The sequence below is a fragment of the Meriones unguiculatus genome, chromosome 10 (assembly GCF_030254825.1).
Source record: "Meriones unguiculatus strain TT.TT164.6M chromosome 10, Bangor_MerUng_6.1, whole genome shotgun sequence".
NCBI lineage: Eukaryota > Metazoa > Chordata > Mammalia > Rodentia > Muridae > Meriones > Meriones unguiculatus.
Genome location: NC_083358.1, coordinates 113,261,282 through 113,288,592, shown reverse-complemented (window position 1 = coordinate 113,288,592; position 27,311 = coordinate 113,261,282). Strand labels below are relative to the sequence as shown.

At 41.4% G+C, this 27,311-nt stretch overlaps 1 protein-coding gene across 5 annotated transcripts in view; it reads left to right on the top strand.

Moving 5' to 3' along the window:
* The window catches only part of Large1 (LARGE xylosyl- and glucuronyltransferase 1), a 500,017-nt gene that overhangs the window by 96,716 nt on the left and 375,990 nt on the right, over positions 1-27,311 (top strand). For 3 of the 5 annotated variants that reach the window (XM_060393169.1, XM_060393171.1, XM_060393173.1), the window contains exon 2: positions 21,991-22,178. In XM_060393169.1, the coding sequence (XP_060249152.1) occupies positions 22,073-22,178 (106 nt within the window). In that variant the 5' untranslated portion in view covers positions 21,991-22,072. Of the gene's footprint in view, positions 1-8,433; positions 8,493-21,990; positions 22,179-27,311 lie in introns of all 5 variants that reach the window. The other 2 variants (XM_060393172.1, XM_060393170.1) reach the window with 1 other exon arrangement.

The following is a 27,311-nucleotide window of genomic DNA, read 5'->3' as shown; positions in this document are numbered from 1 at the left end:
AGCTAAAGTTCACATTGATAATTAAATAAATAAATAAATAAATAAATATTAAAAGAAAGGTAAAGTGTGGACATTGGGTCATACTATGCACAATATTGAATTTTAGTTCTTTTTCTTCCAGTACTAGGGTTTGAATTCAGGCCCTTTTACATGCCATGCAAGCTGTCTACCACTAAGCTATATCTCCAAACTATATTTTGCTTTTTATCCTGAGGCAAAGTCTTACTAAGTTGTCCATGTTAGCCATGAACCTCCTCTGCCATGTAGGAAAATCTTGAAGATTTGATCTTCCTGCCTCACTAGGCAGGGTGGTGGATTGTTGCTTAGATGAGAACCTGCAAGGAGACACTTGAGACCCAGAGGTGACTGTGTGTGGAGGGAGTGTCCACTCAGTTTGGGGGTGAGTGAGGGTAGAGGAGACATTGTTTTTGCTAGTCCTAAATTTTGTCCAAATTCCGGAAAGAAACCTCCAGCTAGGAGGTTTAAGTATTGATTTCAGAGCTTCAGTAAAAGGTGTGGCCACTGCGTCTCAACTCCACCAACAGGAGAGTGCACATCTGTCATGTAGTCATGCTGCTAAGAGCCTAGGGAAGGGAAACTTATGGATGAGGTTTTTGCTTTGAATGACTTGGGAGAGCTCTTGGAAGCCATGTAGGCAAGCAGAAGAGAAGCATGTTGCCTGCTTTTCAAACAGTCTTTTTGGCTAATAATTTGAGAAGGGATTGTGGAATATGTGGCTTTCATTAGGAACCAAGGATAGTAACTCAGAAAGGAGTGCTTTGAACCACAAGGAGACTGGCAAAGGGAAGGGAAGAGAAAAGGGAAAAGGGGAAAAGGGAAAAGAGAAGGGAAGGGAAGGAAAAAGGAAAGGGAAAGGAAAAGGGATGGGAAAAGAAAAGAAAGAAAATAAAAAGAAAAAGTGGGAAATTCTCAGAGCATCTGAGTGTTTACTAGTAAATTGAGAAGGGTTTGTGGAGACTAACAGAAAGGTAGGAGTCAAAAAGGAATCTGGTTTCTTATTTGAGATACTAGAAGTGGGGGGAGGGACGGAGTAAGGGATATCAGCATCCCTTTACTCTAATGACCAGGATTGCTAATGTTCTTCTAATGTCCTTCTCCCAGAGTAAATGGCTTACAAAAGGACATTAGGAGTTTGGTTTGTCTTATTGAGTTAGTAGTGGTTTTTAGACATATCCAAATAAATATGTTGGGCCATAAGCCAGCAGCTCTGGAGCAAATGAAGGCAGGTAATATAGATTATGGGGTTGCCAACACTTAAAGACATCAAAGATTATGAGCCTGATGATATTAGCTGAGGAAGTGTACAGGTGGAAGGGAGAATGCTAAATTAGACTGCATTCTATATGTGTCTGAGGAAATAAAACCCAAGTGATGGGTGGGACAATGGTGTTAGTTATGTGAATGTGTGCATGTGTGTATGTGTAGTCCAGAGGTCAATCTTAAGAATCTTTCTGTATTGTTCTCTACCTTATTTTTTGAGACGTGTTCTCTCTTTGAACCGGAACTTACTGTTTTAGTTAGACTTGGTGGGTAGCAAGTCCCTGAGATTTACCTTTCTCTGTCCCCCAACTAGCACTAGCGTTACAGATATATGTCACTGTGCCTGTCTTTAACATGGTGTTTGGAGTATAAACTAAAGTCCTCATGTTTGTACTGCAGACAGTTAACTCTGAGTCAGTCTCTCAAGCTAAGATTTGAAAATTTTAAACATACACCTGCAGTCTTGCACCATGGAGAAATTAAAGACAAATTGCTTACATACACAAACATGTGAAATGCTTCATGTTCTAGAGGGTGTATGTGTGTATGTGTGTATTGTGTTGTGTGTGTGTGTATATATAATTTTTGCTGTACAAGCATTAGTGAGCTGGGCTGTGAGCTCTGGTAGTTATGCATTTCTTATTTACATCTTAAGTGCTGTGGTTTGGTGAAGTGTCCACCAGAGTCCATGTGGAAAGTGCCCTTTAGCCCATGATTGAGAGATTGTGGAGATCTTAGGAGTTGGGACCTCATGGGGATAAACTGGACTGTTGGGAGTTTGCTCTTGAAGGGCATTGTTGGGACTCTGGCCTCTTTTTTGTTGTTGTTGTTGTTGTCGTCTGGCCTTCATAAGGTAAGAAGCTTCTTTTACCACATGCTTTCCACAATAGCATGCTGTCCCATAGACCCCACAGAAGTGAATCCAATTGATCATATACTGAAACCACCATCGCTGTAAGTCATGACAAAGCTTTCTTTTTACATTATATCAAGTCAAGTCTTTCATTACAGTAACAGCAAACTGAACAACACAAGCATCTGGTATTCAGAAGGTGCCAGATACACATTTGTGAAAAGACAGAGTAGTCAGTCCTTGCCCTCTGAGCCTGAAGACTAATATGGAAAAATGTGATTCATTATTTTATTATTGACTCATAGTTTGAGCAAAAGATGCTTGTATATTATATGCCTTCATTAGTAGAGATAGGGTTCGCCTTCAGATGTTGCAGATTTACCACATTTAGATACATGAAAAACTTCTGAGCCAATTCCCAAATAGAAAACTAAAACTTCTGTGAACCAAGACATTGGAATCAGCAAAAGACTACCTACAGGAAGGACTGTTTTGCCCTAAATTTGGGTGTATCTTGTTGTACTTCAGACATAGCTTAGTGTCCTGACTTCTGTCTTCAGGAAGTCATGTGAACAATACTGAGGCCATCTTTTAAGGGAAGTGTACAATTTGAATTGTTCTCAAAGTTGATAGAACTGGCTTACAGCCCCTGTGCTGTTTGCTTCTGGGAATCTGCAAGTTTGCAGGTAAAGGAGGCCTACTTGTCTAGTCCTCTATCCACTCATGAATGTCAGTGATAGACATGTGTTCACACATGCCACCATTTACTGCTGGTGGAATTAAATGCATCTTGTGTGACTCTACTGAAGAAGACTCTTGGCTGAACCTCATTTCTCTTAACCTCATCTCACACATTGTTTCCCTTTGCAGATACTGCTTGTTGTCATTTGGCTGTAATTAATCATAGCCGTGAGTACCTATCTGCACTGCCTCTGAGTTTTCTTGGGGAATTTCCAAGCAGAAGGCTGGTCTTGGACACTACGGACATCTTCCCCCACTCCTGGCTGTTTACTTTGTTAAACAATCAGTCATAGCATCTTACAGACTTGAATTCCATTAACATTTACTGGCTCTCAACAATGGGCTTTACACTGGTAAAGCTGCCAAAGCTCTAGGAGAATTTAGTATGCATTCCATGTTATACCACCAGATGTTTCTAGGAGTAACTGGAAGACACTCCCCAATATGAGACACTATGAAGCTCTGTGGATGATTGACAGCTAGACTAATAAGCATTCTAATTTGAATGAAAAGATGTAAGGTTAAGACAGCAGACTCCCTAGCTTATCAAGTCTCATCAGGTGGCAGGGGAGGAGGTCTCCCCCTTTCAGTGGACTAGGAGAAGGGGATAGGGGGAAAGAGGAAGATAGGAGATGAGGAAGGGGGCTACAATTGGGATATAAAATGAATAAATTATAAATATTAAAATAAAAAAATTAAAAAGGCCGGGCGTGGTGGCTGGCAGACACCTGTAATCCCAGCACCCAGGGAGGCAGAAGCAGTCAGATTGCTGTGAGTTTGAGGCCAGCCTGGTTTACAAAGCAAGTCCAGGACAGCCAAGGCTACGTAGAGAAACCCTGCCTCAAAAAGCCAAACAAACAAACAAACAAATAAAAGACATCTATTCCAAAAAGAAAAAAGAAAAGAGAAAACAAAGACAGCAGATTCCCTAGAATGTTCAGAAGAATGAAGTTCTTTACTTCTGTGATACAACATTATTGTTGAGCAAGATTATGCTGCCTATTTGGGTTTGCAGAAGTGACTGCAGCTTAGGCATCAGTAGCTATTTCTCTTTCCTGACATTGTAATTCTTGACTCTTATCAGGCTTCTATCCTTCTCCCTGTCTTCTCAACCCACCCAACTCTCCATCCATCTACCTGTCTACCTGTCTACCCATTTACCTACCCATGTTCCCATCCATTTAGGTGTCCATCTGTCTACTTTTTTACCCAGTCATTTCCTCATTTTGCCCATTCACCCACTCATCTTTTGATCCAGCTTTCTGTCTACTTACTTGCCATTTATCTTCCCACTTATTCAGTTGTTTTCTGTCTACCTACACACCCAATCTTTCTTCCCAGTTACCAAGTTGTGAATTTATCTACCCACTCACTGACCCATCTTCATATTCTTTTATTTGTTCATAGGACTCCCCATCCGTCTGTCTGTCCATTCATCTATCTATCTATCTATCTATCTATCTATCTATCTATCTATCTATCTATCTATCTATCTAATCATCCCTATATTATACCCTATCTCTTTCACATTCATCCAGTTTTTTGTTGTTGTTGTTCTTCTGTCTACCCTCTTATCTATCCATCTTCCCTTTTATCCATCCATCCATCCATCCATCCATCCATCCATCCACCGGTCTACCCTTTCATCCATTGTTCTTTCTTAGTTCAGTCATCTGTCTACCCACTTACACTTCCACCTTCTTATCCTCTCACTTGTCCATCTGTATACCCACGTGTTTACCTATCTCAACTGTTCTTCCAGTTGTCTACCTGATCGCCCAAATTTGCCAGACATTTAGCTAGATTAAGGAACTTTGATTATATTTAGGAAATATTCTAGGGTACTAGGAGTTGGTTGCTAGGAGTTTCTCTCAGAGTCTACAGAGAAGTAGATAGTCAGGGGACAGGTGTTTACTTACAGGTAGAAGGTTATAGGCATGGCATTGTATAGACATATGCATATACATATGCATATACATATACATATACATATGAATGACATAACTCTAGTTATGTCCAAAGAACTTATCTCCACAAGGGTAATGAACAGGAGATACTCTCTGTCCTTCCCTTCTTGGGCATTTAAGTAAAGGAGAGGGAAGAGATCCTCTTCTGTAGCACTTTCCCAAAGGTTAATTTAAAATATATCTTTGATTTACCTTCAGGGTGTCTCTATTACATCTCAATATACAATTGGGATTGTAACCATGCCCACGGCAAGTGGCAGTTACCCTCATTCACCTGCAAGTGCTAATGAGAAGAAGGCAACCCCTCTGAAAGGTCAGGAATGTTCAGTGGTTGGTAAGAAGTCTCCAGCGGACAGTGACACCAGAGACTTCCATGGAGCACAGCTAGCAGTCCTGAGCCACTGGCTTTGCAGCATTAAGTGTTTATGATGGGGAGGCGGAAGAACCAGATTCCCCCTCTGATTTGGCTTTAATGTAAGGTCAAAATGCCTTTTGTTGTTGATTTGCTTGAGAATGTTGCCCTGACTCCTTTGTCTGGAGAATCTATTAATCATCCTCCCCACCACTACCAAGTCATTCATTATTTCCCAAGTTAATTAAATATTAGAGGTTTCCTCTTGAGATTCCCCTCAGGTCATCTGAGCAACAAAAGACATTTCTTTCAAAAGTGAGTAAAATTGTAACAGCAGGGAACCATGTGTATATCAGGTATTCCTTTGACTGCTATTTTTGGTTTAACTCTTTTAATTCTTACACTAACAGATAGGTACTGTTGTCATTTTCCTATTTACAAAACACAGCACTGAGACATGGATTATGTGTGGAGTTATTTCCCTAAGTATCTTTACTGCCTTTTTTTTTTTTTGTGGGAGGGAGGGTAACAAAAGTACAATTCATAAACAAAAAGGGAAAGACTGAACTTAATCATAGTTTGTTACATTGCTTTGATTCTGTTAAGATGGTAAAAAAAAAAGCTACAACTAGCTAGAAGTGATATAAGTCACATTCTCAATAAGAGACTCCTTTTTAGAATATATAAAATCTCTTCAAGAGACCAAGCACTGCAGCTGGAAAACGGACAGAAGGCAAGTCAGGAAAGAAGATATACACATTACAAGCAAACATGTTTAAATCTACTCAGGGACCTTGGGAAATATAAACTTAATCTCTAAAGAGTTTTCCTGCACCCTCAATAGAATGCTTACAGATGAAATTAGTGGGAATACCTAATGATGACGAGGACACATTAAAGTAGCATGTTTTAGGCAGGTGCAAAAGATCTATATGCTGTGTCGAGCATCTGTTTGATGAGTCCTTAAGTTAACTTATCATATTATATAGCAGTTACAGTACTGGGTATTTATCCTGGAAGAATCAAATTTATATTCACATAAATACCTGTTTATGCCTCTTTATTGGGACTTCTATTTATAATAACTTAAAATTGTAACTAACCCAAATATACTTCCCCAGGTACATGATTGAAGTGTGTCCTAGTGGATTGAAGTGTGTCCCTGCTCAAGGAGGCAACAAGAATAAACTTCTGTGAAACTCAGATGGGTCCTGAGAGCAGCCTGCTGAGTAAAATAGCAGCATTCCATTTACATAGCATTTTATAGGACAGGTTGCATAGTGTAAGAGCAGATCCGTGGGGGCCTGGAGAGAGCTGGGAGTGAATATAACAGAGTAGCAGGAGATCATTTTTTTCCTGTTGATTTGGTTCATGCTGAGGATCAAGCCCAGGCCTTTGCACATGCTCAGTAAGAATCTGAGGGATGTCTGAAGTCTGTGTCATTGTGTTGCTAATGCTAATCTCCTGTTTTGAACATGACTATCACTTATAATGTAACATGAACGGTATGTGAGGCCACTTTGTGCTATTTTTGTACCTCCTTGTAAATCTACAGCTATGTCAGAGATAAACACACAGTTGAAAAATACAGAGAGCTAAATACTTAACATAAAAAGCATCGGTGTAATCTTTGCCTGACAGGCTTACTGTGCTCACAAGAGACTTGTGAAGCAGAGTGGGCCAGGCACACTCACAAAACATGTTCTTTACACACTTTCTTCTTTCTTAGTTGCAGGCTAAATATAACTGACCACACATACCTGTGGTATTAAAGACTCAGCAAAAGCTGGTTTAATGCATATATCAAATCCCAACTTCTGCAGCATCACTGAGGGAGATGCCACTGTTTACCTTCTCCATGACCCAAATCTGTAGGAAATTCTGTCTCTGTATCACCGATGTCCTCCTTTTCTGTCACATTTTGTTTTGTTGACTTATGCAGGCAAAACTGATAACAAGCATTACCCCTCTTCGCTAGTTACTTACTCTTTGTTCCTAGTGCACGTATTATGCCTGTGTTTTCTCCCAGCAGTGCCCGGCCAGTGTAGCTCCAAGTATGTTTCTTGAATGAGCAGGTGGTGCATGTTCTTCCATCGGTGCTTAGTGCATAACTTCTAGTGGGCGGACTTGCCTCCTTCTGTGCAATTATAGGTGCCTCTCTGTGCTATTTCTCACTGATGAGGACATTCTACAACTGGGTACCATTCTTTCTCCACTCCAGTAGGAGCCAAGTGGCCTTTTGCAATATTCTGGAGAAAAATAAGACCTCATCAATCTGAAGGAATGATAATCGGTTAAAGTTGTCCATTCCATCCATGCACACCATCTAGAATTCCTCATTCTTGATGGCAAGGGTCCCCGAAGGTTGCTGTTTTTAATTGAGTCTCATGGCATTGGGTGAGATGTATGATTCCTTCCATCACAGAGTGCTTTTTGACTCTACTGTGGTGAGTTTGGATCCCACTTTATTCTATTGTGTTCCCAGAGTTAGCCCTATGAAGGACTTGTGGATATACTGGTGTCTGTGTTTGCAGCTACATGACGGACACAGTGAAACTGTGTAAAGCAGTTCAGAGTGGAAAGGATCTGAGTGATTACATCGTCTCCTTCAGGTTAGACCATAGAAAAATATGTGAAGCTCCCTCATCCCGTGTTGTAGCATCAGAATCATTATGGAGAATTTCTGAATGGGGGTGTGCTGGGGAGAGAGTCATGTCAGCGGAGTATGGAGGATAGGAGGGAGATTGGCATCTTTTGATTGTCACTTATTGATTGATACTAGTTGAACATTTAGGGGCTACTTCTTCAGTCAGTTCTCCCTTGCAAGCTTAGTGAGGTGCTTGTAAGAACACCGGGTTTCTTTCCACTTCTACCCCTTCCATTAATTATTATTTTATGTGTATGAGTGATTTGACTGCATGTATGTTTGTGCAGCACATGCATGAGTGGGACCCTCAGAGGTCAGATCTGGAGTTACAGATGGGTATGACTGCCCTGTGGAGGCTGGGGATCAACCCTAGGTCCTGAGGAAGAGAAGCCAATGCTCTTCACCTCTAGGCCATCTCTCCAGCTCAATGTCAGACATTGCCCAGTATTTGAACTCCTGAAGGATTAGGGGATTAGAGTAGGATGTGAATGGCTTTTCTAGAATCGCAATTGTAAATGAGAAGAGTCATTAGTTTATTTTGTTTTTGTTTTTTTTTCCTTTTTCTGAGACAGTGTCTCTGATTGTATTGCAGCCTGATCCCCAGCTCAGGCCAGTTGTCTCGCTTCAGCCTCCGGAGTTACAGGATTACAGGTAGGAGTCATCACACCGTGCTAAGTCAGTTTAGTTTTAGAACAACCTAATAGGGAGGGAGGGTCCAGGGCCTGGAGTTTTGGTGGCATAGCGTATCTTAGGTTGGTCAGGAGCAGGTTTATGGCATTCATGGAATGTGCTGAAAGCTTGTTTAATTGGGATCTCCAGCAGTGGAGCTGACCTCAGGTAAGGCAGAGCGGGGCTCTTCTTTTTATCTTGCAGTTTCTGAGGCTTTGTCCTCTCCAGTGTGCTTGTCATGTGCTAGCCATCTTCAGCTTTGTTGTTAATTGGAACAGCTCAGACACATCCCTCCGAATCAGTGGTCGAGGCTAGAGGCTTTGATGGCATTGGTTATACGTTTACCGCAACCATGGGGTCATGCAGTTTCTGAAACCTGACTACTGGGTAATGTGGTCTTTTTGGAAGAGGAAGTTGGAGACAGTGCTCATTCTTAAGAAAGCTATTAGTCGTACTGTATTCATACTGTCACCTGAAGCCAGCGAAAGGCAGAGCTGTAGCTTTGTGACTGCAGGAGGCTCTGGGTGTGGATGACATGGCTGCTGGAAGAGGCCCCTTTCTCCTCTTTCTCCTTTCCCTTATTTGCGGTTTACTTTGGACTCAGCTACCTGCTAGTCCATCCACTCCCACACCTACTTTCACATCTGCCTCTGATACGTTTTGTAGATACCACTACCTTTATTTATTGCCCTTGGAGATGCCTGTGAGCTGAGTCTCAGCACTGCTTCTCATCTGCTTTATTGGAGCAGTGTGCCCTCCTCTCCTGCTTGTCTCTGTTTACTTGGCTTTTTCAGGTTCTTCCTCAAGGGGGACAGTCGTGTTTCTATCTCCTTTTTCTATGAGTATGTTCTTTTGCATCATCATTGAAGCCAACTTTTAGTGAATGCTTAATAGTTCATTCTTTTCTTATACACGTGTATAACGATGAATACCTTTGTAGCACTGGAGCAGAATATATTCTCATAAACATGTTTAAATCACAGAACCCTTGTGAGGTATATGTAGTTATTGTCTTACTTTATACAGAAAGAAAGAAATCAAGGCCCAGGGATAGCAACCGATTTATACAGTCACCCACGAAAGAGCAAGAGAGAATTTGAACTCAGACAGACTCTGCATTTTTAACTGCTTTATCTGACACACATACACACTCTCACTCACTCACTCACTGACTCATTTTCCCTGTGTTATAAAGTTTATCCACATAAAAGCTATTTTCTTCCTTAGAGATTTGATTATAGAATTTATTCTGGAGCCAGATATCAGTGACTATGGCCCAGGGACACAGCTTCAGTTAACCCCAAATCCCATTTCCAGCATGTCAACAGTTTTATAAAGTTTTTATTAATATAAAAAACAAAGAAGTAATAAATCGCGGCACTTTTAATGCATTGATGGAAATATCAGGTAGGCAGGGCACAGCAACCCAAGGGCATAAGGTCTTCTAAATATAGCAGGTACTGATGCTCATGTGAACTTACAAAGACTGTGTGTTGGAGCATGTACAAGGCCTGCCTGTGCCTTAGTTAGATGGCGTTCCAGTGCTGAGAGCAGAAGTAGACACCTAACCTAGAGGCTATCTCCAGTTGATAACTACTTGCATATGAAAAATTAGTTTTCTCCAATGGAGTTGCATTGGGTACACTAGCCACTCTTAAGGGCAGGCCCCATGCCGAGAGGTGGATGGCCAAGATAAACAAACTCAGAGGCACTTTTGGAAGCTCTTTGTTTCATAATTCTTTGTCAGGGTTTTTTTTTTTTTAACATTATGGATCGTTTGTGTATATAGTTTGGTTTCCAGTTTAGTGCTTTTATGGAATATTTCTTTGTGTGCAAATGTTTCTTATTCTATGTTTCTTGTGCTTTTTGTGGGGCGAGGGTTCTTGTTCTTCTGTTTGTTTCATCCTATTTTGCTTTTTTGTTTTTATTTTATGTTTTATTTTTATGTTTCATGTGGGCACTAGAAGCTTCTAGATCTTTGAATAGGAGTGGGCATCTCATAAAACATAAAAACATATTTATCTTATTTTTTCTTTTTTTTTAAAAATGCCTGTCTTTTAAGGAGAAAGAAAGGGAGATGGGGAAGGACCTAGGAGGAGTTAGGAGAGGGAAAATCATAATCAGAATAGATTGTATAAAAGAAAACCTGTTTTCAGTAAAAGAAAAATAGGAACAAGACAAAACAAAAACTTCATATAAGTCTACCCTTTCATGCACATGCAGCTGTGGTTGTTTTGGTGATCAAATTCTTTAACTCTGTAAATGTGAGTGTAGATAGCTGTGATAATTGTAGCGAAGGGGCAGGGGATGAAGCCCTGAAGGCTCATCGTGCACTGTGTTCTGTACTAAGTGCTGACATCAGTCTCTGATGAGCTTTAAGTAGCCCTGCAATTTGACTTTCTTGCTTAACCACTTCTTAGATGGAGAAATTGAGGCTTAGAATTAAGTGATATTTGTCAGATTATGCAGTTTATAAAGATTCAGGCCTTGTAAAAGACCAGTTCTCTTAAAATAGGATGCGCAAAAGTTGTTACTAGCTGGGAGTCCCGTGTTATCTTGAGGCAGACAGAGCTTGGGTTGGCCTTGGACAGCCTCCTATATATTTTGGCCTCATTTTATGTGACTAACATTCTTACTTGCTCTCAGAATTGTCCTACACTGGGCAGTATGTAGTTGTTAGGCAGATGAGGAAACTGAATCTAGAGAATTTATACAATTTGCCCAAGGCCACTTGGAGTGGGAATTCTTAACTAGCTTCTCTGACTTTCACTGCCTGTCAGTCCTGAGAGCAATTCTGGCTAAGAGCTCAGCATTTGTGTGTTGAAGTCCTAGGTGCCTCAGACTGAGCCTTCTGGACAGCTGGGGTGGCTGGTCCCTGAGTTCCCTGCCTTTCTCCCACCTTCCCAAATCCAACTGAGCTAACAACTTTATGAGTTCTAGCATCTGGGAAAAAGACAGCTCTTCTTCATCAGCATTTTCAAATTATACATGAGTTAATAAAAAGATATCATGTGGGCATTAGAAGCTTCTAGATCTTTGAATAGGAGTAGGCATCTTATCAAACATAAACATATCTTCTTCAGTTTCACGGCCTTATAACAAAGGCGCCCTGGTTTTGCCCCAGCAGTAATAAATTTAATTTTCCCACATGTTTTAGCACAGAGAGACAGGACAGGCCTTATAGAAAACAGAGGAAGATAAAACACATTTCCATGCATAGTAAGGGAAAGCAAGCCACTGTTAACAATTTCATTTTTACTAGATGTATTTATTTTCAAGTTCATTTGGATGAAAGCAAGTGAGTCACACTCCCATTTGTGTGATTGTGACAGGGAAGTAATGAAAGGACAGAGTCTTAAAAATAGGGGTTAGAGCCAGGCGTGGTGGCTCATACCTGTAATCCCAGCCCTCAGGGAGGCAGAGGCAGGCAGATCTCTGTGAGTTAAAGGCCAGCCTGGTATACAAAGTCCAGGACAGCCAAGGCTACACAGAGAAACCCTACCTCAAAAAACCATAGATAGATAGATAGATAGATAGATAGATAGATAGATAGATAGATAGATAGAGTAGGGGTTGGGCTTGTCTCTTTTAAGGCTGAGGGCTATATTGAGAAGTAGTCATGTAAACACAGTTTGTGGATTAGCACAAACCCTTGGGCAGGCTGTAGCCAGGGAGAAGGGTTTGCCCTTTGTCTGGGGTTGGGCTGAAGGAACACTGAAAGCAGCATTGGTCATCACTATTCTTTTAAGAGCTGATGTTTTTGTGGGGCTTGTAGGTGCGTGGTGTTTGTGCATCACTTGTGCATCACTGCAGGGTCTGAGAAGCATGTGTCTTCTGTGACTGGGCACCTCTCTCTTTTGAGACAGGGTCTCACAGAAACTAAGCTCCTGTTTCATCTAGGCTGAAAGTGAGGTCATTAGGGTGACCATTGATCTCAGAGGACCCAGCCTGTCTCCATCCGCCTAGTGCTGGGGTCACAGAAAGATACAACCATAACCCAACTTTTATATTGGTACTGGGGCTTTGAACTCAGGTCCCCTTGCTTTCACAGAGGTGCTTTTATCCACTGAGCCATCTCTCCAGCCCCAGGAACTAAATTTCTGTGAGAAGAGGGTAATGGACCTCACTTCTAGCCTGAGCTTGTTTCAGGTTTGAGGGTGGCAGCTGATCACTTAAGCCTCTTATTTATTACACTGCTAATGTAGCATAAAGAGATCCAACTTTAAGTCCTTTTATAAATAGATAAGACAGGTGGGTAGAAGCCATGACTCCCTGTTTCAGAGGGTTTTCTTTGCCTTAATCTTGGTGGATATCGCGTAGTAGGAGCTGAAACTGACTTTGTCTTTTCTTTCTGAAGCCTGGAGAAGGCTGTTCTCTCTCAGCTGTAGGGTTTTAGCTGTGTCCTCTTCTCTGTCAGTAAGGATTTTTTAAATATTATAGTGCTGTACCAATCCTGGGCGATGAGGGAGACTGATGTTAGTTTTAGACCTTGTTTTCCAGCTCTTGTTTGGGATTCTAATAGGACTAACAATGCCATATTGTATACGCATCTCTGAAATGCCTGTATATACAGCTCATTAGTCTTCCTGGCACTGCAGAGTAGTATGACCGGTTCCTGAACTCTGGTCTCAGTCTCCTCTGACCACCTTCACATCTTGGGTTCTTTTGGTGCCGAGCTGTTCATAGTTATTAGTGAGACTGTACTTGGCTTAGGCTGATGGTCTATGTCAGTGTCTCTCCAGACTTTCTCCAACTTCTCCTTCCCTCCCCGCTTCTCCTTCCTCTCCTCTTTCCCTTCCTCTCTCTGTGACAATTTTTTTCCCCTTCGAGCAAAGTCTCTTACCAGACCTGGATCCCATCAGTTCAGCTACATGGACTTGTTAGTGAGCCATATAGATCCACCTGTCTCTGCCTCCTAGTGCTGGGATTACAGAAGGCATGAGCTAAGGAGTCCCAATTCCCACCACCTTTCTCCTCCTTTTCTTTATGTGGGTACTAGGGGCCTATACTAGGCACCTCATCCTTGTGCTCCAAGCAGTGTACAAATAGAGTTGTTCCTCCCTCTCTTTTTTCCTTACGGGTGGAGTTTCAGAAAGTTGAATATCTCAGAAAGATGTTCAAGAACTGGAAAGTATTACCTAGGGAAGGGGTGGAGAGGTGGTTGTAAGGACAGGTAGAGGGCCTGGCAACTAATTCCTGCTACAGTGGCCACTAAGTTTCAACATGAGTTTAGAAGAGGCTTTCACACTATAGCAGACAGCTTTCCTTGTCATTCCTGCATCCTGCCCTCTCAGAGAGTCTCTTTGGTCATATCTTTGTAACTTCTGGTTTCTAATGTCATGGCACAGTGTGCCATGACTTGCTGTCACAATAACACTGACTTAGGAGTGGATGCCATGTTGTCTGAACTTCAGTTCTGCCACTGGTTGGAGGGAACCTTGGACTCTTTGGGTTGCTTTTTTGGCCTCCTTGATCAGATGGAAACAGGGAAATCAAGCCTGCCTATGGATGTTGAAGTGATAAGTAAATGAGATGACATTATTAATCTCCTGTCCTAGAATGTATTAGGCATGGAACAAGTAAGATACATATATATTCTTTACCCTAGACACGGGTAAGATCATATTTTCCTAGGAAAGATAATGGTGGTTGTTAGTAGTAGTCAGAATTGCAGTACTGGTAGCCCTGATGGCAGTGGTCAGAGGGGCGCTGGTGCTCATAATTAGTCTTTGACTTGCTGACCGAAGAAACCAAAGGGTTTTCTCCTGCAACGGTCTGTGCTGTATTGCAGCACTTTCCCCAGATAATATCCCTCGGAATGCACAATCCCCCAGTGCTAAGGTGTTAGCAGTTTTTGAAACAATCCAGTCAGAAAAATACCAGGATCAAAAGGATTCCTTTCCCTCTAAGCAGCAAAATTTCCAAGAACAAAATTAAACCACAGATACATAACAATGTTGTAGAAAAGTTTCTAAACTAGTATTTCTCTTCCTTTTCCAGCAGAAAAGAATGTATGGCATTTAAGCTTTCCATAACATGACTTACTTTCCCTTTGTGTCCTGCAGAAGCCACTGGTGTGTAAGGGAAGTTTACTGCTAGGATTCAAGGCCACAACATCTTGTACCCTTCTTCTTGGGCCTGGTTCTCACTGCTGTTTTTCCCCCCTAGCTGTTTTGGTCCTGTCTCGTTGGCCCCCATGTGCCTAAATTACCTGGTGAAGATTTGAAGCTGGCTGCAGCCTTTCTGTACATGGCACATAGATATTTTTTATTTCAGTTATTTATCTCATCAATCATGAGTCTTTCTCATTTTCTCCTAGATAAAAAAGAGATCTTTTCTCATTTAAAATTTTACTAGCTAATATAAGTTATAAGGTTTGCATTCTTTATGTTCTCTTAAGGAAATTTTGTTTATAGTATATTGTTTCGGGTAGAGTTTCCTGGTGTTCACCTTGAAAGGACATGTGCCTGTGGGCATTTTGAGCATGGGGGTACTGAAACTTCTGAAATTATCTAACTAAATATTCTGGATCTGTATTGCTCCAAAAACGAAATGCACAACAGCTACAGCTCTTAGAAACACATGCCAGTTATAGCTTACATTTTGCTGAACTTGAGAGAAATTGGCATGGCAGATTATCAGATGCTCAGAATGTGGAGTTTAAAAATGTCTTTGACAGGCTGGATAAAAGTAAACTTGGGTTGAGTTCCAGAGAGCTGAAACTTGGTCTTTTATCATATATTGGAAGGTAAAAAAGATAGATGGAAATCTCTAGGTAGTATGAATTGTCAAGTCTTTCTGTTGAGTTACAAATACCAGATGTCTTAGATGTCTTTTTATTCTCTTAACAGATACTTACTAGATTTTGAGGCAGTTGAATGTAATTAATTGGAGATGAAAATGTATTGCATGTATAGTGAAAAGACTTGGTTTAAATTCTACGCCTTTGTACCATCTAGATCCAGGTGAAGACAGTTTCCTTCTGCAAATAGTCACACATGTATGTATCTCGATGCTGAGGCACGAACTTGTTTGCAGGTGCTGATGGAGGTGCTGTGGCATGTAAATTTTTACATATGGTGGCAGGTGCATTTGCAAGTGCTATTGCAGGTGCATTTTGAAGTGCTGTGGTAGGTATGTGTCCAGGTGCTTTACTAAGTTCTGGGAAGATACAGTGGACACAGTAACTAGGTAGTAACTAGCTAGTACCGGGTTACTGCATCCCTTGGCTGTACGACCCAGTGGAGTTTCACCAACTCCTAAGTCTTTTCTTCTAGTGTTGGGTTGCATCCTCTCATAAGACATTACTATCTATTTAAATACATTTATGGTTCTTAGACATCAACACCGCTGTCCACAAATATCAAGGTACAGAGGGAGCTGACAGTCCTTAGTCTCCACCTGCACAGTGGTGGAAACTGCAAGGTCTTGTCTGCACCATGCTGAGATCTTGTAAGCCATTATAAAGGGTGAAATGGGAGAATTACTTTCTCGTTGAGGCCCTTTACTTTGAGTTGTAAAGATTTTTCTTTTCTCTCTTCCTGCTTTGGGTTTTGTGAGGCTGGGTCTCTCTGTAGTTCTGACTGTCCTGGAAATCCCTATATATATTAGGCTGGCCTTGAACTCACTGAGATCCTCCTACCTCTGCCTCCCTAGTGCTGGGATTAAAGATGTACATTATTATTCCCAGCACGATAGGAAGATTTTTCACAACTACATGAGTATCTGGTTTTCTCATGATGGAGCTGAGCTGTGCACAATGTGTAAAGGCTTCCTTCAAGTCTGGAAAAAGTTCAGAGTTAATTTGGAAAGCAATTTGGAAGAAAGAAATTTTTCATAATTATTCTCATGTAGATTTTAAAAGTGTGTTGTTTTATAGCTGGGTTAAAGCAGAAATTTGAAATTCGAGAACTGAAAAGGCATTCAGGAAAATGTTTACATGTCAGCTTGACCTGTTTCAGGCAAAGTATAGGAACCAGGAATCTTGCCTGCTCAGTGTCTCACTGGGATTAAGGTCATTGATGGAATTAAGGTCATCAGTCTAACCTCTTCTTATTCTGGCTTTCCTAATGCTTTTCCAATAGCTTGATTGGGTTGACAAATAAATTAAAAGTTTTAAAGATATTCCATAATTTCTGTTTAAAACTAGCAGAAGATACCACTAGCTACTAATGGAAAGTAAAGTGTGCCATTTGTTCGTTTGACTAGAAGGCAGCAACTCCTATCCTGCTGGAGTTCACCCTGTGGAAATGAAAATGGATGACAGATGGTTAGCCCTACAGGAAAGGTCAAGTTGAGGTGTGGGAGGAGAGGTCTTTGGTACTGGAGGAGGTTTCCTATATACTGTGGGAATTGAGCTGACCCAGAAGATGGTGTTAATTAAGCAGAAAGGGAAGGAACAGAATGCTCAAATACTGTCTGAGGCAGTAGGGAAAGAGTTCGACCCTAGTCTGTGGTCCTTCTCTGCCTTTCCAGTATCATTCTCAAATAGCCACTCCCTGCTGGGGTGAGTCTGAGATAGAAAGTCAAGGGCCTTGACCACAGAAAATATAAGGAATTCCTCAAAAGCAAGCTTCTGTAGTTGCAAGTTGAAGTGACTGGGAGAGAATTATATTGTGGCTGCTTTATTGCTCAATTAATAGATTTGGATCTGAGTCTTAATGTCCTCTTGCATAATAAAAGGAATATAACAAGAAAAACATAGATTAGTGGTCTCCAAACATGGGCCTCATTAGGAATTATAAGTCTACCTTCTCTGCTCCCTGGCCTTCCTAGACATTGGGCTTCACTAAAGAACATCTCATTACCTAACAAAGCTGACTTTTATAATTTAAAAGATATATATATATATATATATATAACATATGTAATATATATTTCACTTTATATCCCAATTGTAGCCCCCTCCCTCCTCTTCTCCTGGTCCCTCCCTCCCTCTTCACCCTATTCTCCCCTCCCTATTCCTTAGAAAAGCGGGGGGGGGGGTTCCCTAACCACCCTGACATATCAAGTTCATTAGGACTCAGATAAAACAAATTTTTTTTTCTAACTACTAGATTGAAAAATTAAAAAAAAATGAAAAACAAGGCAGTTGTCAGACTTGGTTTTTAGACACCATATTGCTGCCTGTGGCTTCCAAAGGGACATATTTTAAACTGTTTGGAAAGTCTCTTGACTGCTGCTTAACTTCTTCTTCACCCTGTACTGCCTATGAGGACTCTGTATAGCATTTCTGTAAACATTTACTCCTTGCGTGCTTGGAACTAGTGCACAAATTAGATTAGCATTTCCTTTCTTTTGACAACTGGCATTTTTTTTTTTTCTTTTAAGCAGCTTTGACAAGCAGCAGAGGCAAATTATGAAATTACCAGGTGACCCTTTGTGTTCCTCAACTGCTAATGAAGTTGGAAAATTAAGATTTCATCTGGCAGAGGAAATCATTTTGTTTGACAAAGAGCCTGAAAGTATTTGTAGACAGGAACAGATTGTCATGCCCCCACCCCCAATCCAGTTGGCCCTGTGATCAGTAAACACACGATTGTTGATGTTTGTTCCTTTTTGTTTGATTGATTTGCTAGAAGCTTAAGGAGCTGGTTTCTTCATATCTTGGGTACCCATTGTCTAGGCTGTCAGCATGTCATCCAAGGCATGCTTTAGATGCTGGAGAAATCAACAGCCTGCAGAGAATAAAAGTGCTGGCTTCATAGGGAGGCATAGATAGAGATCTACCAATCACAGGTTAAACATCCCTCTTCTGAAAGGCTTGAAACCATAGATTTCAGAATTTTTCAGATTTTGGACCAGCCAGAGAGAGAATGCTGTGCCAGTATATGTTACAACATCAATGGGTGTCTGAAAACATGCTATGTGAAAGAAGCTAATCACAAAAGGTCATGACGTCCATTGTATGAGATACTCAGAATTGATAAATCTATGAAGTCAAAAAGAAAAGTGATGTTTTTCAGGGATGAGTAGTGGTATGTAATGGTTACTTTTAAATGTCAGCCTGCCACAACCTAGAATCACCTAGAAAGAGCCTGAATGACGGATTGCCCAGACCAAATTGACCTGTGGGCATGTCTGTGGGAGGTTGTCTTACTGTTAATTAATGTAGGAAGAACAAACACATTCTGCGTGGCATCATTTCCTAGGCTGGTGGTTCTGAAGTTTAAAGGACAAGGGAAAGCAGCAGAAGCAGGCAGTGTGGGTGCATTTTTTTTTTCTTTTTTGTTTCTTACCTAAGGATTGTTTGCACAAAATCATTGTGTTATCAGAGAAATCAGGGCCCCTTCTTTGGATTATTGTCTCCTTAATAATAAAATTTAAAAATTGACTTAGTAGGAAGGTGGAAGGCCATTTAAGAATTTGAGAGCAAGCAAACAACGTGACCGGCAAGCCGCAAATTTTATCAACGTCCAGGATGAAGGTTATGGAGAAGAGGAAGAGACAAAGTCATGTCTTTTGAGTCAGGCCTGCATGTTAAGCAGTAGAGGTCAGCAAGAAGCTGCATGATAAAAGTCAAGTAGCTTCATAGAGAGAGTGAAAAAGCCAGAAGTGCTAGGGAAAACATGCTTAGGAAAAAGATACAACAAAGGCAAAGAAAAGAAAAATGAGGTTTTTTTTGGAATTATAGCTCAGAAATCAGGCTGATTTAACAAAGCTTCATGGTCTTGGCTCTTTCAGTGCCTGCAGGGTTTCTGGGAATAAAAACCACATTTTCTTTAAAGGACTTGATTATTCTGTCCATCTCCTTACCATGGTAGGCAGTCTTTCTGAGGGATGATCCCTTGGCCAGATGATTGATAGGCCCAAGTGGATTACCTTTTAAGGATATTTATATCATTTTTGAGTGTGTGCCTGTGTGCGTGTGCACATGCATGTACACTTGTGTAGGTGCATGTGAGTGTGTGTTTGTGCATACGCATGGGAATGCAGGTGCCTGTGGAATTGAGAAGAAGGTGCTGGGCCCCTGGATGTGAGGTCATGGCTAGTTGTTTGCCACTGAATATGGATACTTGGAACTGAATTCAGGTCATCTGTAAAAGCAGTATACAAATGCGTAGCCATTTCTCCAGCCCCTCACTAGACTAACTAGGGACCAGACAGTGTGAATTATGCTAATCTTAGGGCAGATGTGAAAGTCATGGTTCTACCCAGGGCAAGAGATAGATTCCATTCTCTTGACCAAGAGGAAATAGCTTTTCTTTAATGGACCTCAAGAGAGCTTTGATATCCTCAGTGTCCTTCAGTAATATGGTAATGTTACCAGGTCAAGAATGGAGAATTCAGCATCATATAGTAGATGGCTTGTGATGGGGAAATAGACATAATCCATTTCCACCATGAATATACGGAGATCCAATTCCAAAACTGTCACCAAAAGAGATTAATTCCTGGAATGAAATTTAATTATTTTCATCATAAGAAAATCCCAATTGAGAAAGTGTTCCCGTAATATTAGACTGTAGGTAATCCTGTAGAGCATTTTCTTAATATTTGTTGTGGGAGAGCCCAGCCTATTGTGGGTTGGGCCACCCCTGGGCTGGTGCTGCTGGGTTCTATAGGAAAGCAGGCTGATCAAAACATAAGGAGCAGTCCTATAAGCAGCACCGCTCCATGGCTTCTGCATCAGCTCCTGCCTCCAGGTTCCTGACCTGTTTGAGTTCCTGCCCTGACTAAAACAGCCTGAGTTTGGCTGTTCTGGAACTTGCTCTGTAGACCAGGTTAGCCTCCAAATCAGAGCTCTGCCTGCCTCTGCCTGCTGAGTGCTGGGATTAAAGATCACCATATCCACCCTTTACTTCTCTTTTATGCCTTTGAAAGGTTGCCACTTCAATTATTCCGTCAGTCTTTTCTTTAAACTTTTTCCTGGTGCTCTTTTTCCTCAAACTACATTTTGCATTTTTCCTTGCTCAGCTTGTTCATTTTCATTATAGATTTACATAAACTAATAACCAAAAGACAGTCAATTGTAGGCTGTCTGGAAATCTCTGCCAAAGCTGCTAATCCAAAACTTTCCAATTTAGCCTCAGGCTGCTGCTGTTGCTGCTTTTTCTTCTTCCTCCTCCTCTTCTTCTTTTTGCTCCTCTTCCTTCTCCTTCTCCTCCTCCTTTTCTTTTTCTTTGAAAAGGACCATAAAGCAGCCACACTCTTACAAAAATATTACAAAAATTTTTTTAGGCCTCTTACTAATATTCTTCCCCTCTGAAACCTCTTGAGCTAGGCCACCACAGTTCAAATCACTCTCAGTACCACTGTCTTCCATGCTTCTACCAGAATGGCCCATTAAGCCCACCTTAAAGCAGTCAACTGCTTTCCTAATCCAAAATTCCAGAAGCCACATTTCTCCAAACAAAGGCACAGTCAGGCCTATTGCAATACCCCAGTCCTTGATACCACTCTCTCTTAGTCATTGTTCTATATCTGTGAAGGGACACCGTGACCACAGCAACTCTTGTAATGGAAAGCATTTAATTTGGTCTGGCTCACTGTTTAGAGGTTTAGTCTATTATTGTCGTGATGAGAAGCATGGCAGCACCCAGACAGAGTGCTGGAGAGGTAGCTGAGAATTCTACATCAGGATCAGCAGGAAGTGAGAAACACAGTGAAAGCGTGTGTTTGTATACACACATACATATGTAATATAATTATTATACTATAATATATTAAAGTGAAATATCATGGACTCTCTATCCCTGTCAACCTTGTTTCTCTTCTTTTAACCCAGCATTGCCATTTTTGTCTTGGTCTTAGGATCATTTATCCCAGTCCAAGTTGGGTTAATTCTCATCCATTCTCAACACATTTTATATCTCATCACATTGTTTCTATCTTTTCTGGATCAATCACAGTGGGGAACTATGAAGACAGTCTCAATTGAGATATTTTAACTTCTCAATTGACCACAGTCCAGTTTCAACAGGTTATGTTGTGACCTAAGTAAGGTTCCATTCTTGTGCTCTTAATTCTGCCTCAAGCGCCTTTCATGTTCTTTTATATGAAGAACACAGGAGCTGCCTGCCATGCTGACCACACATGGTTCAACTAGCACTTTCTTCTTTCCTTTATCAGTGGTCCATATAAATTTCACTTGTCACATTTTTGAGAATCATGTTCTTTAATTGGTCACTGTGTTCTTTGAAGTCAGCCTATATCCTAGTTTTGATAGCACAATTGGTTAGTACTTTATAGTAGATGCTAGTTAAGTGTTCCTTGAAATGTGTGTGTGTGTGTGTCTGTGTACCAGAGAGAGAGAGAGCCCTTACAGACCTCATCATTTATTTAAATGCCTAAGTTTTGACAGATACAAGATTATTGCATCATCTATCATCTCTTGTGATAAAAGGTGAGTAGGAAGCCATGGGCCAGAGAATCTATTTTTGGGATCTATGGGTTATTTCTTTTTTTGCAGTTTGCCTCCATCTGCTGGCTCATCATGATGGGATTTAGCTCTTGTCTTTTTTTTTTTTTTTCCTTCCAGAAAATATTATGAGAGATGCTGAGGACTTCATGCTCTTCACAGAGACGCCACACTGGAATTAGAGATTGCCACTTCTGAGAGGATGCTGGGAATCTGCAGAGGGAGACGGAAATTCCTGGCTGCCTCTTTGACTCTGCTCTGCATCCCAGCCATCACCTGGATTTACTTATTTGCTGGGAGCTTTGAAGGTAAGAACAAAAACCAGTTGGAAGCTAAGGAGGGAGGGCAATGAAATACAAGCTGTTACAGAGGCCCAGAAAGAGTCTAGTGTTCTGTGGGTAAAATATTGCACTAGTGCTGCCTGTCACAAGAAATGACTTCTAGTATCCCACAGTAGTTGACGGAAGTCAGCAAGATGAGGAGTGAGAGAAAAAACTAGACTAAAGCCAAAATAGAAGTTTCTGTAGTGGCAGAGGGTAGGCAGACAAATGGCCAAAGCCTGTTTGGTCACAGGGTCCTTGTGTGAAAACCGGGGGGAAGGATGAAACTTGGTGAATGGCTTGGCTTTCCTGAAACCAGGTATTTCGTTTATTGATCCCTCTAGTCAATTTTTTGTTCACATATTGACTGTTGTTTTGCTGGTTGACAACCTCAGTAAACCTAGTGCTGAGAATGCAGAGATAACACATCTAGACTATACTGTCTCATGGGGGAGACAGACAGATTAACAAATCATCACCACAGTGGTGAGTGTGTTGTGACAGAGAAGCCACGGTACTGGTGGAGAGGTTTGTGGGAGCGGTCAGGCTAGCGCTGGGGAGGAGAGACGATCCATCACGCTGACAAGAGCGTGGGATGGGACCTAGGACTTGTCTTCCCTGAATAAATGAAAGCAAGTGATCACTGCTGCCACTCTTGATGAAATGGACAGGAAAGAAAAGCCTCATCATTTCTTCAGCCAGCAATTTTGAATGCACTGTAGTGTCTTGATTGTTGCTGATTGGGTCTTAGTTTCAGGGAGGGAGGCGATGGTGGTATAGATGCATAGACTTCCTTGTATAATTTGCCTCACAATTGAATTAGGAAAAAAAATATTACATGACAGTCTCTCTCAACAAAGCCACTACTGTGGTTTTGAACATTTCCTTTGTGCATAATTTTATCGACAGCTCAAGGCTATCTTTTAATTAGGCGCTCGGCTCTACGTTTGGAGGTGGGGTTATTGAGGCTGAATATAAAGATGACAGAACTGTGTACTTGCTGAACAGAGGTGATTGGTTTTCATTTAAAGACTTATTTTATTATTTTTAATTATGCGTAGGTGTGTGTGTTTCTGCATGATTATGTGCATATGAACGTAGTTGCCCAAGGAGGCAAATCCTGTCAGATTCCCCTGGAGCTGGGCTTTCAGATCCTTGTGAGCTGCCTGCTGTGGATGCTGGGAACTGAACTTGGGTCTGAAAGAGAAGCACGTGCTCTTCACAGATGAGCATCTGTTTGAGCCCCAGAAAGGCTGTGAATTTTAGATCCCCAGCCTGTGGCAAAGAGCTAAATAGATTAAACTGCTCTGGCTGTGAGGGACTCCTTTCTATAGAGGGGTTAGAGGGAAATTGGTGAGTTGATGGTGATCCTGGCGACACTAGAAGGAAAGTTTATTATCTGCATCAGTGTGAGACGGGCCCGAGGCAAGAAGCAGAGGTGTGTAGGGCTAGTTCAGTTCCAGAAGTGAAAAGAAGAGTAGGCATGGAGATTGTGCCTGAAGCTCCAGTACTCTGGAGCCTGAGGCAGAAGAACTTTGAGTTTAACCTAATGTGGCTTAACATAATGCTACATTTACAAAACCAAACCATACCACAAGCGTAGTGTAGCACACCACATCAAAGCATAGCACAGCACAAAACTCTAGCAAACCAAATTAAGGAAAAATAATTATAAAAGGAAAACAGGCTTTGACAATACAGCAAAACTACTAGTATTATTAGCATAATAATATGTGGGGTTGGGATGGAAAGGAGAGTTGAGTGGATATGATCAAGGTACATTGTATGAAATTTTCAAAAGAGTTAGTAAAGGTATTTTAAAATTAGCAAAACAATGCTAAGAAAGCAATGCTGACATTGACAATGACAAAATAAACAACAGGCATTGTGACCATTTCTGTGTGCCATACATTGTACAGAATCTTTCTTTTGTATTTTTTAATTTTTTTAGAATTTATTCATTGTATATCCCAATTGTAGGCCCCTCCTTCAACTTCTCCCCAAACCCACCCTCCATCCCTCTTCCTCCATCTCCTTCTCCCAGTCCACTAAAAGGGGGAGTTCTCCACTATTGCCATCTGCTCATAGCTTATCAAGTCTCATCAGGACTGCCTGGATCCTCTTCCTCTTTGGCCTAGTAAGGCCACATCACCAGAGGCAAGTGATCAAAGATCAGGCAATGGAGTTCATGACAGAGGCAGCCCCTGCTCCCCTTACTCGGGAACCCACATGGAGACTGAGCTGCCTATTAGCTACATCTGAGCAGGGAGTTTAGGTCTTCTTTATCCATGGTCCTTGGTTGGTGTTAGGAAACATACCAATATTAGGAAACGTGTGCCTGTGAAGGTTACATGGCGGGTTCACAAATCCCACCACGAGATCGGTTCCACGGAGGAGGTTTATTAGGAGAAGGGGGGTTGCAGAGAGACGAGGTGAGAGAGAGAGAGAGGGAGGGAGAGAGAGAGAGAGAGGGAGAAGGAGAGGGAGAGAGAAGGGGAGAGAGAGAGGGGGGGGGAGAGAGAGAGAGAGAGAGAGAGAGAGAGAGAGAGAGAGAGATCCAGGAGTTCTCTTATAGGGTGACCCAGGACATGTGCAGGTAATTCCAGGTGGTCAGCAGGTGGTCTGGGTGTCTTCACAAATGCCTGATAACCGGTTTGTCAGGTCCCTTGGGGCTGGCTATAGAGGTGCCTGCTTACTGATCCCAACATTCCTCCCTTTTTCTATAATTAAAAATACAGTTGGTGCATTAGTTACTGTAGGACACCCTGGGCTCCGATTTTTTAAGCTTTGTTGGTCTCCTTGTGGGGCTCCTGTCCACTCTATGTTCTTTTATGGCCCCCTTCTTCCATAAGACTCCCTGCACTCTGCCCAAAGTTTGGCTGTGAGTCTCAGATGCCCTGTTGGGTGGAGCCTTTCAGAGGACCCTCTATAGTAGGCTCCCATCCTGTTGCCTCTCTTCCACTACTCCTGTTTGCCATTCTGAATGAAATTTAAGCATCCTCCCGAGGGTCTTCCTTAGTGTTTAGCTTCTTTAGGTCTATGAATTTTAGTGTGGTTATCCTATATTATATAGCCAATATCCGCTTATAAGTGAGTATATATACCATTTGTGTTTTTCTGTTTCTGGGTTACCTCACTCAAGGTGATATTTTCTAGTTCCCACCATTTGGCTGCAAAATTCATGATTTCCTTGTTTTTAATAGTAGTCCATTGTGTAAATGTATCACAGTTTCTGTATCCATTCTTCCTCCATTGAGGGACATCTGTGTTGTTTCCAGATTCTGTCTATTACAAATGAAGCTGCTATGAACATAGTTGAGAAAATGTCCTTGTTGAATGGAGGGGCATCTTTTGGGTATATGCCCAAGAGTGTTATAGCTTGGTCTTGAGGTAGTGCTATTCTTAATTTTCTGAGAAAGGGCCAGATTGATTTCCAAAGTGGTTGTACAAGTTTCCAATCTCACCAGCAAATGGAGGAGGGTTTACATCCTCTCCAATATGTGTTCTCTCTTGAGTTTTTGATCTTAGCCATTTTGATGGGTGTAACATGGACTCTCAGAGTCATTTTAGTTTGCATTTCCTGTAGTCATTACCTGAGGCTAAAGGGCTGGAAGATGGTTTTCCCAAGAAAACAGACCCAAGAAGCAAGCAGAATCTTTTTTTTTTTAACAGCGACTTACCTATGATGCAGTACTTGCCCATGTTATAAAGGTGGAAAGCATACAGCATAAAAGATTTGTTGATCTGCCCAAGACCTCTAAGCTAGTCAGGTTAGAGCCCATTTGATATTCAAGAGCTCAAGGTTTTATTCTGATACCATACTATTGACTGGGGCCTCAGGGAGGTATTGGAGTTTGGCAGGAATTTTACTATATACCTCATGATCTTTATACAGTGAGGTTTTAGAATTTTATTTTCATTCTTAAGATTTTACTCTTTGACGATTCTGTACATGTATAGAATTCATCATAGACACCCTGATCCCCCCATCTTTCCTTACTGTCTATTCGTCTCCACCAGCCCCCATTTTCTTTTACCAAGTCTTCGTCCCTCTTTTCTGTGTTTTGTTTTTGTTTTCAATTAGTAATGTCCTGAGTTTAACCAGAGATATCAAGAGCATGGGTGAAAAGCTCTCCACTGTAGCAGAGCCTGCTTCAGTGACAATAATGATTTCCTCTCCTCTGTCATTAGCTGCACTCTATGGTGACCTCATGAGCCCCTCCACCATCTATGAATGGATTTACTGATTCAGTCTTGTGTGTACTCTGTGTGGGCAGTTGTAACTGTTAGGAATTCATGAGTGTCATGACCATATCATGCCCATAAGACTTTTTTTGTTCATGGCCGTTCTCCTTGTTCTTCAGCTGTTATGTTCTTTCTAATTCCTCTTCTGTGACATTCATTAAGCCTTGTAGGGGATGAAATTCACATCCTATTTAATGCTGACCACTCTATAATAACTTACTCTCAGTACCTTTAACACCCGTGAGTCTAGGCCTTAACTACTATTCACTTGTGCTACTGCATCCTTTTCTTGTTGAGTTGGTACTGTAGCATGCAAGGTCTAATACTACTATAGAATTTTGATTTGTATTCAGTGGCATAAATCAGTCTGAACTGATTTTGGACAAAAAAAAATTTCTTAAGATTAGTTAATGCTTAGCAAGTTGACAAGATCAAGTATCGCCTAGGGGACAAGCCTAGACATATCTATGAGGGAGTTCCTAGATCATCTTAATTTAGGTGGAAAGAACCACCCTTATGGTGGGTGGCACCATTCAAAGACTTGGGGTGTTAGAATGAATAAAAAAGGAGAAAGCAAGCTGAACAGCAGCACTCTCTTGCTGTTATGCAACGTGACCATCTTCCCTTAACTCCTGCTGCCGTTCCTCGCTGCTGTGATGGATCTAAGCAAACTGATCCATGTTAAGCCTTTTCTTCCTTAGGTTTTTTTCTCAAATGTTTAACCACAGCAACAAGACAAGTAACTAATACAAGAGGAGTTAAAGACAGCATAGGCTGCAGGCAAGGTTGGGTCAAGTTGCTAGATGATGTTTGTGTGGCTAGGTCTTCCTACATTCCTTTGGTTGACTTCTGTGCATTGGCTTCTCTGCAGATACC